The sequence below is a fragment of the Poecilia latipinna genome, unplaced genomic scaffold (assembly GCF_001443285.1).
Source record: "Poecilia latipinna isolate Pla-1442-1.1 unplaced genomic scaffold, P_latipinna-1.0 Scaffold58, whole genome shotgun sequence".
NCBI classification, from domain to species: Eukaryota; Metazoa; Chordata; class Actinopteri; order Cyprinodontiformes; family Poeciliidae; genus Poecilia; species Poecilia latipinna.
The window spans coordinates 335,320-351,349 of NW_015112674.1; the positions used below are offsets into that span (position 1 = coordinate 335,320).

The 16,030-nt window shown below is 41.7% G+C and overlaps 1 protein-coding gene across 6 annotated transcripts in view; it reads left to right on the top strand.

Annotated features, from left to right (window-relative positions):
* Positions 1–16,030, top strand: part of bahcc1b (BAH domain and coiled-coil containing 1b) — a 103,361-nt gene that overhangs the window by 52,435 nt on the left and 34,896 nt on the right. For all 6 annotated transcript variants that reach the window (XM_015055583.1, XM_015055574.1, XM_015055560.1 and 3 more), the window contains exons 3-4: positions 12,154–12,312; positions 15,447–15,557. In XM_015055583.1, the coding sequence (XP_014911069.1) occupies positions 12,154–12,312; positions 15,447–15,557 (270 nt within the window). The remainder of the gene's footprint in view (positions 1–12,153; positions 12,313–15,446; positions 15,558–16,030) is intronic.

Here is a 16,030-nt window from a genome sequence, read left to right on the forward strand (position 1 = left end):
CGGCACACTAGTGTGCCGCGGAACAGTGGTTGAAAAACACTGGCGTAGAGTATCAACAACAAAAAGGCACCAGTGCTACAAGGCTTTTAAGAGTGATTTAACCTTGTTTTTATTTCAGCTTTTATATATTTAAGTGGCCTTCGTATCTTTCTTCATTTCTTCATTTTCCTTTTTTATGGCCTTATTCTATAAAATGACGTTTTTGTTTTTTTTTTTTTTTTTTTTGCTTTGCAATAGGTAGATTAATTATTTTAACTTTCAACAGAAGTTATTTAATTAGAACATGTTTCTAAAATCTGCCTTGTTTCGTGACTCAGCCATATTAAATCTTGTAGCAGTTGGGGAAAATTGGCTCTTTGAATTTTTGAATTGAAAAGGTTGCTGAACTCTGAGCTGGCTGCTACATATCTAAACTCTACTTGCTTTTAGATGAGTATCTTATATGTTATAAACACAGTCTGAGCCAAGCTGTAGTTCAGGTTTACTGAGACAGGCTGCTTTAGCAAAACCATATCAGGTTTTATTTGAACTCAGTCTTTACTGAGACATTTTCCATGTGTGGAGTTTGTTGGATGTCCTTGGTTGCTACCTAGCCACTCGCTTGCGTTAACTAAAAATATAAATATTATTAGCTATTATGTACCTGATTTTTTTTAAGCAACTTATTGTCTAAATCTGAGTTTTCTGAAAAATACTACACCACAAGGAGGAAGACATATTTAGCTTTTGACTGAATTCAGATTTGAATTGCTGTACATTTTCTAAGATAGCATTTAAAGTTTGTTGTCTGCCCTTCATTGTTAGCAATTGTTTGTGCTAGTTCATATAAAAATTAGAGTATTTGCTTTGAAATGTGTATGTTTTTGAATAAATTATACAATTACAACTCAGTTATTGACTCAAACTGAATCTAAATTGGAGAAATCTGAAAGACAGTACAGACAAAACCATATCTACGTTTCTGAGTTATTGATGGAAACCGGAACAACTTGAGTTTTGCTGCCTCTTTCTGGCCTCTTTCTAAAACTGTTGGCTGACAATAAAACAAACAATAAAAAATATTATAGTTGCTTTTGTCAAAAAGATATAATTTGAGGACACCAGTTGAATAAAACTTACATGACCACTACATGAAAAAAAGAACAAAACATTCTTCGTTTTTGTCTGAATTTAATTGCTTTAATGACTTTACATTTTCCACATTTCCTTGATGATTAGCTAGTTGCTAACTTGTGAAGTCCTATATGGATGCTTGATTTATCTAATAATTTTTAAAATTCTCTTAGCACTGCCATAACCTCAACCGTCTGGGAAATAATGAGAATGTATCATCTAAATATTTAACTACTGTCACCTGTTAAATATCTTTTAAATTCTTGATCTAAAGACATTTCCTCACTTCTTCTTACATAGCCTTTGAATAGAAAAGCTGCCTGGAAACAGCAACGTAAAACAAACAAAAAAAGAGCTAAAAGATCTTAAAATCCTTCCAACACTACAGGGACTTTGTCTTTCAAATACTAAGGTATTTGAAATACCTTATTTCAAATAAGCCTCTGAAATAAGGTATTCAAAGCCTTATTTAGGTTTTGAATACCTTAATGTTTTTTTGTTTTTTATCTTAGCTTTTTTTTTGAAACTCAGGACCAAACCTATCAACATATCCCACCTCATCAAACAACTCATCTTTATCCCAATTTTGATGACGTGAGCTCATCTCTCTACTGTGACATTAGTAATCCGGTCCCCTCTGCCAGCCTCCATCCTCTGGATTCTCTAATGAATTCATCAGTCTTGACTTCTGATATAAAATATTAAGCTTGTACAAGATGTAATTTGAAATACCATCTAAAGAGATATTGAACAATTACATCACATTCCCTGTCTTTAAGTATGTCATCATATCCTGCCATAAACTTTCTTTTGACTCATAAGTAGTCATACAGTTAGCAGGGAGTCATACAGTATATTGTTTCAATAAAAAAAGGGTGTGTAGCAGAGATTAAAAGCTGATGTACTGTAGATTGCCAAATGTAAAGTTGTAAAAGTTGTAAAAAAAAAAAAAAAAAAAGGTAAAGTTGTAAAATTCACAAGTGGTTAACTTCAGTTGCATTCTGTTTGGAGATTCACTCTGCCCGTAACGAGGTGGTCTCGTTTGGACCCGGTTCAGCCTGGCGTCCTGATAAAACACACACCTTCAATTTATTATGGTCAGTAGTTGTGTTTTCATTATAAATGTGCACAAAACACACACACATGCACACACGAGTCAGATGGAATTGCATTGTCAACCTTCACTCTAGGCTCTCCTTAAACATCAGCAGCCTTCTGCTCTTCATTAGCCTTGTGTGTGTTGGTGTGTGTACCCCTGAACTGAGTATCTGTGTCTCATTCTGGCCCAAGCTGGGGGAGCGGTCTCATAAGACCCAGGTCCTCTTGTTTTCTCTGCTATAATATGAAAAAAACGTACTTTGACAACCTTCTCCTCCGCACCCTTTTCCTGCTTCCCAAGAATCTCTCCTGTTGTGAGTTCCTGTTCTCCATGACCAAAAATGGTCCTTCCTCCTGTTGTGGGTGGGTGGCTGTGTGGTGTCCATTAAGTCTGTGGTCAAAAACATTTTCCTCCTCACTCGCAGTCAGCAGACTTCCGTGGGGCGGACGGGAAACTCTGAGCAACACCTAGATTCTTTTTTTAATCTGTTCCAACAGTCTCACATTCGGTACAATCCTATACAGTTTTTTCCCCCTCTGTTTTTGTGCATTTAATTTCTCTCTTGAATTATTTCTTGTAATTCTTGTGAAGTGAGCTCAGTCAAATTATGTTTCTTTTGAGCGTAAGGACTTTTAATGTCATAAAACACAAGTGTAGATGCAGTGAGTTACAACTCTTAACTACCGGAGCATAGAGAGAGAGACGTGTGTGTGTGTGTGTGTGTGTGTGCGTGTGTGTGTGGTGGATGGCGATGCTCGGGTCTGCAGCCTGGGAGTCAGGCTTTGCTGTTCATAGTCTGCTGATTTATGCGCCTCACAGGGAAATCTCTCATTTGTAGCTCTTTCATCTCATTTTTCTCCCCCTCCAATCTTTTTCTCGCTTTCTCTATCTCTCTGTCCTCTCTCTTCTTCCCGCTGTAATGTGATTCAGCATGGCTGCTTGTCCCTTGCGACATGCCATGCTTTGCTTGTGCACCATTCTTTCTCTCTCTCTCTTTTTCTCTTTCTCTCTCTCGCTCCATCTTTCTGGAACATGAATGAGTCAAGAGGAATTGCTGATGAATAATGAGATAGAGCAGGAGGAAAATGCTATCTGGATCAAGTCGAGCAAAAGAACCACTCTTCTGCCTTGAGCGTGTTCTTTGTAAAGCACCGCTCTGCCGTTTACTCACACATTGAATGTGTTGATGTCCCCAGTGCCACAATGCTTTTATGGACCTGTGGGTGTGTGTGCGTGTGTGTGTGTGTGTGCGTGCGTGCGTGTGCGTGTGTCTGTGTGAGGGGGTTTCTAAGCGCCTTCCTCAACCGACTTGTTTGAGTAGCCCTGTCACTTGCGCAATGCCATGGTGTCAAAACAGATCAGAAAGGTCTGGCTTGACTCCTGCCCCTGAACACACACACACACAAACACACACCCACACACCAACACACTCACACACAAATGTGCACACACACAGAGCCGGAGGCTCGGTGCCAGGGCTCTTGGTGGTTGGAGGCTCATGAAAGGGTCGGCCTGACGAGAGGTTGCCAAGTGTTCGGCAATAAGCGTAACAGCCAAGCTAACGAGAGTCAAAACCTCTGACACACACACACACACACACACACGAACGCACGCACGCACACACGCATACACACACTGAGGCTGCACATTCAGACTCTTGAGGTGTCTCAACTAGTCCAAGAGTGTATGAGTGTGTCGCAGAGAGAGTTCAGTATATCAGCATGAGCACACAGTGCTTTTGTTAATTGGAAAATGTGACAATATGACACAAGAGGATATTGATCTTCAATTGGATGGAGATTGATTTAACTCATCATCCTTCCAGGTATGTGTGCGTATATGTGTGTGTGTGTTTGTGTGTGTCTATTGATCAGCAGCAGTCCATTCAGAGAGATGCAACAAAGGAAATCACTCCTCTGCTTCATCCTTGTTTGCTTCTTCCACTGTGTGACATTGGTTTATCACCACTAACAACCCTCCCTCTGGAGCTTCCCTTTTCTTCTCTCCATTTTCATTCTTTGTCATCCTCTTCCTTCTTTCTTTCCCTCTTTCTTTCCCTCTTTAAAACTATGAAGGACCTTGGGACGGTCTGGCCTGTTTTCAATCGCTGTGCTGTTTTCTTTCACTCTGAATTCACGAAGCACTCATCAGTAACTGCTGAAGCACCACAGAAGAAGATGCAGGGTTGCGTATTCTTTTAGCTAGATTTTGTACCTCGGTTACATGCAGCAGATTGTCTCTGTTAATGGCATTGAGAAATCTACTAACACGAGATTTTGAAAATAAGACATGGGGAAACAACCTTGTTTGGTATTATATAATTGCTCAAATTGGAATTCTGAAAATAAATTAGCTTACTGGAAACACGGCAATTTCGAAAAAAGTCAGATTTTTTGATACAAAGGTCTTCTGTTAGGAGAAGGTGATTATTGGGCTATATTGAAATTAGTGTATCACATGAGTCACATGGTGAACAGTCGGATGTTACTGCTGGCAGAGACCACAAAGAAGACAACAGGAAGTTGTTGGAGGATGATGCCACAGGAGGATTTTGAATATTTGCAGTGCAAACCCAGCTTCTTTGAAGAGTTTCAACAATTTTCTTGAATTTCTTAAACTGTTGTTCAGCTGCTATTGTCAGTAATTCCACCTTGTAACGTTTCCCTTTCTGTTTTACTCTACACATTATTTCAAGTCAGCTCGTTCCAGTTGATTTTCATACTTTATATAGCACCAACTCAGTCTACAAGAATAACAATAGGGTTCATATGTAATTATATAGACTCAAATTAGTCCAAATTAAAAGTCAATTTCAAGTAAAATATCAGTGAGAAATAATGAAGGTTATGTAACTTTAAAAAAAATGCCAATTGGTTAAAAGGTAAATATCTAGAGAAGCCCAGTTCATTGCTTTGAGTAATTGCTTCAAATTGACAAGCATGTGGCAACAGTAGAGAAGAACAACTTCTTTTTGACTGGAGGAATGGATGATCACCTGCTGTAAGGAAAGAGGCAGAAAAACCAAAGAGTTAACAGCATACTTTCACACATATTCTCTTAATTTCTCCATCCAAGAATGCTACACAACTAAACACAGCAGCACTGAGACAGAAAATCTACACATTACATGACAGTGAAAGCTCCAGCAGTGGCTTCAAATACAAAAGAGAAGCAGCTAAATCCTGAATCACTGGCAGGAGGACCAGAGCTAACAGCAGCTACAGATCTGCCAGTGGCTCCATTCACAAAAAAGTAAAAGCAAACATAGAATACTTACTGTAGTTATGGAAAGGAATATGTCACTCTATGGTTGTGTCTTTAAAAGAGACGGTTAAACAAAGAAGCACTGAGTACTTCTTTATGGAAATAAAAAGAATGGATGCATTCAGCACAGTTTCTGTCTCACTTTTTTGTAGATTTTTTTCCTGCATTTATTTATTAGGGCTATTTTAAGAGAAAAGACATGTAATATTGCAATGTGGGTATTAAGCTTTTGGTTCCAAATGATTCTTTTTGTTTAGTAAAATATTCCCCTATCAAACTCTGAAGTTCTGTGTATATTTTTTTGGTAAGTTGCTTACATTTAGACATAAAAACTGAAAAACAAAAGAAGAAAAACCCCCAAAGCAACAGAACCCAGAAAGTCGAGGCGTATGTCCAGATCGGGCTTTCTCCAAAAACAGCATCTAAGTGTTTTTAAATGGCTCCTTTTCCTGACAAATCTCAGCCATTCATAAATAAACCAAAGCAGATCCTGTTCACTGTAAGTGCAGGCGACTGCGTGAGTGTAAATAAAAACTCATAATTCTGCTTTTTATTACCTCAGATTGTCAACACTGGAGGATTTGCTGCTTTCGTGTTGACACAATTTTCCAAGTTATGATGCCAGCTGGGAAAACGGGAAGCATTGCAAACACATTTTCTTTTTTAATTACCACTGCGGAGACTGAATGGAGCTGCATCCACAGTCAGCAGCTTGTATTTATTATAAATAACATATGCACAAAGAGAAATCTGAAATATGATGTGTGTTTTTATGTATGATGTTTGAAACCGTACACAAAATTAAAAAGCAGTCGTGTGTTTTTTAGATCAGCTGCTGCTGATTTGTTTGAGCAGTTTGGTATTTTTTTGGGGGGGCAATGGGAACTTCCCAAAGGAAGCGGTGGCGACAGACGGAACGGGAGGATGAGTGTGTGTGTGGATTTGGACGAAACAAAGGTGGAAACAGAGTCCAGGAAGAAACGAATGGGAGGGAGAGAAATTAGGTTTATGTTAGCGACTGGCCCTCTGGTGTGATTTTCCATATCGGCAACCCAGAGGGAGTGGGCAAATATGATTTTCAGATCAACTCGCCAACAGAAAACAGACAGGGAGGGTGTGTGAGTGTGTGAGTCCGGTAACAGGAAAAAGAGGGAGGAGAAAAAGGAGGAGAGGAGGAAAATGTGGACATCAGGTGAAGCTGATGTTTTTAACCCGTCCACCTTATTTCTCTTCACCGACGTAGTAAATGATCAACCACACAGGGAGTGTGGATCCTCCTGTGTGTGCGTCTCTGTGTGTGTGAACAGTCTGCACAGTAAGCGGGATGGGCGGTGTGCCTTGGGAAACCAGCTTTATACAATCGGCGTTTTATTATGACTGCCTACGAGTCTGCTGATGTACGTTGGACAAGAACAGATTGGGAGGGGGCAAAGAAAGATGTAAAAATATCCTGTCTGAGTGAGAACAAAATAGAGAAAATAAATGTCTCCATGGATCTTTTTCTTTTCCTCTTCGATTTATTATGACTACAGAGAGGGAAAATATCAAGAGCAAGAGAAAGAGGGGGCGGGGGGCTCTACATTTGAACCGTGGATGTGTGTGTGTGTGTGTGTGTGTGTGTGTGTGTGTGTGTGTGTGTGTGTGTGTGTGTGTGTGTGTGTTTCAATGCTTGGGTGGAAGCTGTACAAATAGGCACACACACTCCCTGATTTGTCAGCTAATAACAACGCCACTGCTCCATCCAGCTCTGATTTATCCCATGCCCTCTCACTTTTGTGTGTGTGTGTGTGTGTGTGTGCGGGTGTGTGTGTGCGTGTGTGTGTGTGCGCGCGCGCGCGCGTGCGCGCGCGCGCATTATGTGTGTGTTTCTTGGAGAGAAAGACTGGCAGACAGCTGAAGGCACTTGTGGTTGTGGTTGTCAGGGCGTCACAATGTAGCTGAGGTGAGGGTACAGTACATGTGTGAGTGACTCCACTGTGGACTGTTGTGGTTGTGGTAATTGGCTCTGATGCGACGCAGCGTTTATGGGTAACGACCTAGCCGCCCCAGCCTCTCTCTCTCTCTTTCTCTCTCTCTCTCTCTCTCTCTCTCTCTGTCCTGTGGCTAATTACTTGATTCCTTGTGGATTCGGATTTGTTGCCTTCTTACCCTGCCACTCGAACAAACCCACTCGTCTAACTCAGTTTGCCGAGACTGAACTTTGCTTTGATTTGTGAACAAGATCAAGCTTTTGGTCATGTTTAAATTTGATCCTTTCAAGATTTTCTAAATGATTACATTTTTCCAGTATAGTTCAAACCAATTTAAAGGGGCGATGTTATGTAAAATCAACCTTTTTTAAAGCTTTACATTATGTTACAATGTTTTCCTTCATCAAAAACACACCCGGAATGTTTCTTTGATACTTTCATGCATGTTTTAGAAATCTTTTAGTCTCCCATGCAACCATTCAGCTGGGCAAAACACTTGATGGGACTGAAGCTGCAGATTCAAAGCTGAGCGTCTGCCTCACAGAACATCCCTCCCACTCGACGCCACTCAGCTCCTTCAGACTAGCCAGCAGCAGTTAGCAAACACTTGTGGAATTACACACCAGCTGAGCTCATTGTAGCAGCTACCTCTCAGTGAAACGCTGGTAAAATGTTGCTAAAAGGTTACTAGAGCAGCCATGTTGTGATGACTTTCTGAAGGTGGAGTTTCAGAAAGAGCAGGAGTTTTTAAAGAGACAGAGGCCCAATTCCAAGAGATTAAATTATAAAGTCATTTTATAACAACTGAAGTTAACAAAGTTACTCATTTGGGCTATAAAATGCCAATATACACACACAATACTGCCCCCTTTAACTCTAACTTACTTTTTGCGATGAATTTCTCTGCTCTCTCTCTCCTTCTTATTAAATCATGAAACCGCTCCTCCCAGTCACACTGCAGAGCGTCTGATGCCTCTGCATGCTGTATGTGGATCAGACCTGAGGACTGCATCTTTGAGATGCCATATACACTGCATACAGGCTCCACTGCTGTGGAATTTATACAAGTGCTACTCAAGTTCTCTTCAATATGCACTGGAGTGGTTCCCAGTCGAGTCTGAAGTGACTAGGATCTCTTAGTTTGAGGACATGGTTCTCAACCTTTAGGGTCAGGGGTTAGTCTCCCCCTCAAATGGAGGACGATGAGCATGTTGGTGTGATGGTAGAGTGGAAGAGGTAGACGAATCGACGCCTGGTCTGCAGTAATGAGTATGATCCTTTTGTCTGTTGTGGTGAAGACAGAATTGAGCCCCCTCCTCCCCCCCAAAAAAAAGAAAAAAAGAAAAAGCTCTTGATTTACCAGTCAGACGGTCTGTAGGTTAGCGGTCTCAAACCACATTCCTGGAGGGCCAGAGTCCTGCAACTTTTCGATGCGTCCCTTGTTCTCCACATTTGACTTAAATGGCGAAACTGCAGAGCCTGCTCTACAGAGCTCTGCTAATGAGCTAATACTGGAGCCAGGTGTACCAAAGCAGAGGGGAGTCTAAACGTTGCAGGGCTCTGGAGTTCGAGACCCCCGCTGTGGGTGAAGGTTCCAAAACTGCAAAAGTATGAAATGGTGAAAGAGGAAAATGAGTAGCACTGTGTGTCTGAGGCTTTATAACACTCAGAGAGATAATGGCCAAATCAAGTCTTGTCAGCTAGTTGGTCAGACTAACTGCAGAACTAATGGTGCTTTTCCACTGGTACCAACGACTTGACTCAACTTCAGGGGTCTTCAGCTCCAGGCCTTGAGGACCGCTGTCCTACAACTTTTAGATGTGTTCCTGGTGCAACACACCTCAATCAAATGGCTGAATTACCTTTGTAGCATACAATCAAGTTATCCAGAGTTCTGCTAATGAGCTGATTATATGACACCACTATGCTGAATCAGAAGCAGCTGAAAATGGCAGGACCCCGGCCCTCGAGTTGAAGACTCCTGCTTCTGCTATAAGGATGACGTGATACCAGCCCCTTTTAAGGACACACTTCTCTGAGGCTCACAGGGTTTGGAATTTCAAACCCCTCACTCTTCATGAAAATAGCTAACTATGGGTCAGCTAACTTGAGGTTAGCTTCACACTCTGAAGAGTGTGAAAGGCGTTAATTCAGTTGAAAATTAAGCTTATATCTGTCCAATTCTGGTTACTGAACAAAATGTCATACTCCATCTCCCTTAACCAAGATGCAGTTTTATTCAGAAGCTATAGCATATTACATAATATCAGTAAAATATTAAAGAGATGTTAAGTTTTTGACACTCAGGTCAAGCATGACATGGTTGGGGTTGCAATCGTTTTTTCTTTCGACTCACATACATTTCATCTCCAGTGTTTGTTTAGCATTTTTTTCAGCAGAAGTGTATTTATTTATTTTTGTCTTGCTGTATCTGTGGTTAGAGCCAATAGGAGTTGGAAAACACTGCAAATAAAACTGAAGTGGAAGGATTAAGTGCTCGAGTTTGGCTACACATTAGTGGGCAGGTGATGAAGACTTAGAATTTTACTGTGATATTTTGTGGTACTATTGTGGTAATAATGATTTCGATTAAAAAAAAACTATAGCTTGTTTTTTAGGTCTGTGTCAGTGACTGCATGGTACAGCATCCCATTTACAATAGGTTGTTCAGGCTGACATATGCTAAAAAACAGAGATCTATAACACTAGATGAACACAGAAACTGTTTAATCACATGTTCAAATTTCCTGATGTTTATTGATACTCTGATGGAACAAGCAGTGGAGAAAATATCAAAAATAATGTTTACAATCATAGCGTCAGATTTTTTTTTCAATACCTGAAATTGATCAAAGGAACAATAAATCAATATTCTTATGATAAAAAAATTCATGATAAATGATAAACAATAAGATAGAAAAGAAGAAACGATAAGATAAATGCCCACCTCTAATACACATCAGCATATCTTCTCATATGTAGAATGAAGCTGAAGTAGGTGCTCGACTTTAGAGAGGCCGTGTAAAGAGGCTGCATTAATACATTTAACAAGATGGAGGAACATTTAACATTACAATAACTGGAAGTCAGAAATCAGTGCATAGTTTTGGAAAAAGAAGGATGTGACAGTGAGTGCTATACCAGAATGTATGAATGAAACATGACCGTGAGTAATTCGAAAAGAGCCGCTGTGTGTCCACAGCTTCCTGTGTAAATGTCCACAGGGAGATTAATATATGACCAGATGTGCGTTCAAAGGGTAAACGGTCACTCATTCATTCATTAACACAGCTTTAGTGCTGTTCCAGGAGCTGGAATATGAGCAATATATCCAAAGGTGTGAATGTTGAAACCATTAATATCATGGCTGGTCAGATAACAAATCGAATTTGCTTTCATGTAGAGATGCTTAAAAAAAAAAGCTTTACATTTTCCAAGAAGGTCAAATTTCAATCTGCAGCGAACAACAACCTAGCTGATTTGATCTAACCGGTCTGGAAATGTTCTAAATATAAAGGAAAGGTTTTGTTTTTTTCATCAGGTTGAAGAAAAGCTCTGCTTCAGGTTTGGAAGGTTTCAATATTTCTTCTTTAACCATGACACACTGGAGCGTCTTGAAGAATTACAGCCAAAATCCCCTCAAAGTGGCCTTCCAAGTCCAGCTGTCACTGTTTGTCATTTGATGCTAATGCTAAAAAGATCTGTCTTCAAAATAACGACTAACCTCTCAGGTGGAAACATGTCAGCCTTGACAAATTCTCCCTTTGACTCTTAGATACGGCAGACAGACGCCTCGCTTTTCACCAGTTTGGATCTGATCTGCAGAGAAACCGAGTCTGTTAAAACGAAAAGAGATAAAAAATCCCAGTCAGACCAGCTGCAGGGCTAATCGCTTCAAGTTATCTCACTTTTTTCCCCTCCCTGAACCGCTAATTGAGGTTAATATGTCAGCACCAAGTGACACAGATATTGAGACGCATGTGGCTCCATAGCTTTATCACCTAATTTAAACATGTGCTTTCTGGTTTCAGTATATGAACTTCAGGAAAAAGAAGCAGCAATTTATCACTTTTTTCATTCAAAAAATACTTCACAGATTATATTACAGTATTTATGTTGAAATCAAATTGCACCAGGGATAATATATTTACTAATCAGATTACCTCTGGAGTGAGAAGGTGGCATCAGATTTTATTTTGGGGTAACAGAGTGAAAGGGAACTTGAATACCCACCACACTTTTTAGCTTTTTACTGATTTATTTTTGCTCTGTATTTATATGTTTTACCTTCAAAAGCACTTTGATCAATGCAAGGGATTGTTGGAAGGTGCTACCGTATATAAATAAAGCTTACTATTATTTATTCTAAATAAAAAAAAAACAGCGTGTTTTTCCTTACACTTTGGAAGGATGCATCACTTAATGTTGATCAATCACATAAAATTCCCAACAATATACAGTAGAATTTGTCGTTGTGACGTCCCTGGATGCCTCTGTAAGCCGTTTACATGTCTGTCTTTGTAATCTCTGAATTTTCAGAGCATCTGTTTTGAATTTGCTCAACAGAAACATTTTAGAACTTCTCTTCCTCTTTATCAAAGTGAAATTGTTGTCACTTCATCAGACTTCTGCTTAACCCCAAAAAACCCTCATTTAATCCACGCTGAGCTGTCTAACCCTCTCTATCTCTCTCTTTGTGTCCCTCAGGTGCTTCCTTCATGGGCTCCTTCCTGGCCAGGAGTCTGGGGACCCCACCCTCCCATCCCCCTCACCCCTCTGGACCTGCTGCCTCCCCCGCCTCCCCTTCCTACAGGGCTGGAACCCATTCAAGCACTTCCCCTATCTGGTTCCCCCACTCACATGAAGGTAAGACATACACAAACACACGCACACACACGCACGCACACACAGGAAGCAGCTTGGTTCTCTGTCTAATCCGGGGTCTTGGTTTGGGATTAGACTGAGATGGAGCCATTAAGTGGTTTAACCAACGCGGAGCCGAGACCAAACACGTGCAACAGCGACGCCTCAGATGATGCTACTTATAGCCATACACATGTACGGCTGAGTGTGTTTCTGGGTCTGTTAGTGGTTTCGTATTTGTGGTTGTTTTCTAGTTCAGAGCTCAAACACAACAAAGCCCCCCCACTTCTTCCTTCTCCAACTATAAATAAGCACGCAAATCTCTTCACACTATCAGGGAACCCATTAATCAGCATTACTCCACATCGCTGCTACGTTTTTATAACCACCTTCGTCCAGCTGGGTCTCAGTAGGCCCCGAGTTCCTCCCTTTGCACCCAGGTACGCTTCGAAACTCACCCCCATTTCCACCATCCCCCCCCTCGGCTCAGACCGCAGCCCCACCCTCAAGGCCCTCCTCTGGGCTAACCGACCTCCAACGGCCCCCTTCCTGATCTGACACACATATGCAGTGAAACGGCATGCGGATCCTCATGCATCATGTCCTCTTTCGACTGTTAACCGTTTGTGGTGAAATTCTGAGCTTGACTGAGTTATCTGTCCCTTTCAGGTATATCTGTGTGTGTTTTTGTACACTCATGAGTGCATGTGGGAGTGTTGGGTGGGTGGGACAGGACCAAAGATAACACCTAAGAAAGACATGAACAAAGTGACAGTTTGCACCACAGGCTATATTTCTCAACCAAGTTAAAACTGACTCAGAATCTGACTCCGGTTTAGTATTTTGTGAATACAGCCCAGCAGTTCTGAGTGTTGTCAACTCAAAACCGTCTCTGAAATCTCCGGCAAGAATTATACCATTGACAAAGACGCAGCTCCCGTCATTCCAGTCAGTGAGAAGCTTTTCTCACTTCATCTCTGTGCACCGTAGCAGGAAAGTGGCGGTGCAATCAATAACAACAGTAATGAGTGCATTCCATTCAGGTGAATCGGTTTCAGCATACCGGTGCCGTGCGTGCCGGGACGCTCGAAAGAAACCGGCCATGTGGTAATGTGATTTATTACTATTGTACTTTTCCTGCCATGACAAGTCAAAATGTGTCTTCCCCGCCAGTGGCACCATGAACTCTGCTTGGCGAGACAATAGTTGGCACATTTGCTGTTTTAAGTGGCTGTGACCTAGAGTACAAAAAGCCCAAGAGGCGTGAGTAAAACTGCTGTTTACTTCCCTCCTGTGATTTTAATTTTCTTATTTCCTGTTATTGAAGCACTTTGGCACTCTCTCTTAATGCCAGGCTATAGAGTTGTGTCTAATTTTCAATGACTAAGCCATAAAAATGAGCACTAATGTAGCCCGGAGTGACTTTCCCAACCTGAATCTGTGGAAAGACTCGTACGCAAGACTTCAGGCTGAAGGCTACAGGGAGCAGCGGTGAACAGAGAGCAGGAATGTGTGTGTGTGTGTGTGTGTGTGTGTGTGTGTGTGTGTGTGTGTGTGTGTGTGTGGAGGGAGAATGTATGTGTGCCTATAAGACAGATTTTACGTCTGTGTGGCTTGGCTTTGATGTTCCAACGCACACACGCCTTCATGCACTCGCACGCGCACACACTACAAATGATTGTTTTTAAGAATTCAAGCCAGGGAGCTCCAATAGGCAGCCTGCCAGCTGGCCACGGTCCAGGGAGCGGAGCATAGCCAGCAAAGAGAGAAGGAACCTGTCTCAAACACACACACACACACACACACACACACACACACACACACACACACACACATACAACACTCTACTTTTACTGGCTCTTCTACACCTGTCCTTGTTTTATGTCTCCGTACTCGTGCCGCCTTTCCTCATCTCTTTCTCTCGTCCTCTCATCTCCAGCATCTCAAAGCTCTCCACTTTCCTTTCGCTTGTCCCTTCATCTTCCATTCTCCATTACAAGCACACACACGCACACATGCACACACACACACTCACACACGCACGCACGCACGCACACACACACACACACACACATCCCCCGCTCCTCTCTCCGTATGCCTCACAGCAGCAGCACACTCATGACTTTTCATATTGACAGCCTTGCTCCTCTCTAGTGTCTGTTTTCCCCGACCATCTCCCCATTCATCCAACCATTGAACCCCCTCCTTTTTTACTCTTCCTTTACTTTATTTTCTCTCCACATTTTGGCCTCAGTGGTACTCCATGTCATTCCAGTTCCATCTATCTCCCTCCCCCCCGGTTTTATCACTCATCATTACCCAGGGGATTGGCCTTAGATGGCTGATAGAGCCTTTTGGCTAATTGTCACCATTTAGATTCACTGGTTGTTAACCAGTCAGAATAATCACACACACATACACACATGCACACTAGAAGCAGCATGGGGGTGTTGCTGGTTTTGCTGTGTGACTGTGGAATGCGTAGGATGAGTTTTTATGGAGTGCTGTTTACTTTGGCCACCACCATTAAACTTTTAACGGCTGCCAATTAACGGGCCAGCAAGGACACTCTGTGGGGCATGAAACCAACTTCTGGAAAACAGACTCCAGCATCCGCACAGCCACATAATCTAGCACCATATTCTAAAGATATGTGGGTCTGCCAAGATCTCCTCAATCCCACAACATAGTTCAACGTCCTTGAAGACAAGGAACTAAGTGAAACGATTATTCACCTCCCAGTGACCTCCTTGGAGGACTCGCTGTGTGTGTTTCAGGGCGAGGAGTGGGAGTGATGCTTTCTCCTATTCGTCGTAGGTTTTGGGAGGAAAACTGTGTTTTGTAGAAGAGCAAATTCCATCCATTCAAAATCTGCAAACACTTGGCAGTAGTGGTCGGCTGTGGTTTCTGTCACCCTTCTGTCCACTGTAAATAATGTCAACTCATCTGGCATGTTTGTGCAAGAGTGCATTTATGGTGAAAATAGAACCAACTGGCTGTAGTTTTTCAGTGTTTTTCCAAAATTAGGGTCTTTTATGATAGATTGCAGAGATAAACTGTTTGTGTAGGGTGCTGCTGAATGTCAACGCTGGGAAGAAACATGAATTCTCTCTTGCTTCTCCCTTTCCTATTGACAGGGTACCCGGGCTATTCAGGAAGTCTTGCTTCTCCTTTTCTTTCCATGAGTGCCCTGGATCACCATAGCAGCAGTCTCTATGGACAGCCCCGCTTCTATGAAACCCAAAAAGGTGAGTGCTTCAGAGTACTTGTGTGTTGTGAAGGGGAAAAAAACTTGCAAACCCTTTAATTAGCATTCATTCATAACCCTAATCTTAATGAAAATTAAAGTTGACTTGAATACATCAGCCATCACAAACGTACAAAGATCTACACGTCTACACACCAGGTAACCCTGGTCACACAGGCTAGCTTTATAAAATCAAACTGGCATCATGGATTCAAGGGGGGCTCAGCAGGGTTGATGGAGAATGTTATGTATAAAATACTAGTCAGAAAACTCCTAACGGGTTTAACACATGAGTTCTGAGTGACATCTTTTTTTAACATTTTGTATTAATTTCATGTGACACCCCTCCAAAAGGAATACCTCTTCGCCAAAGGTGCAGTGGCTTTCTTGTACTCACTTGATGTGTGTTAACAGCAAGAAATAAAGAGTGTCAATGATGCACTACACAAGGGTGGACTCTGTTTTTGCCATAGA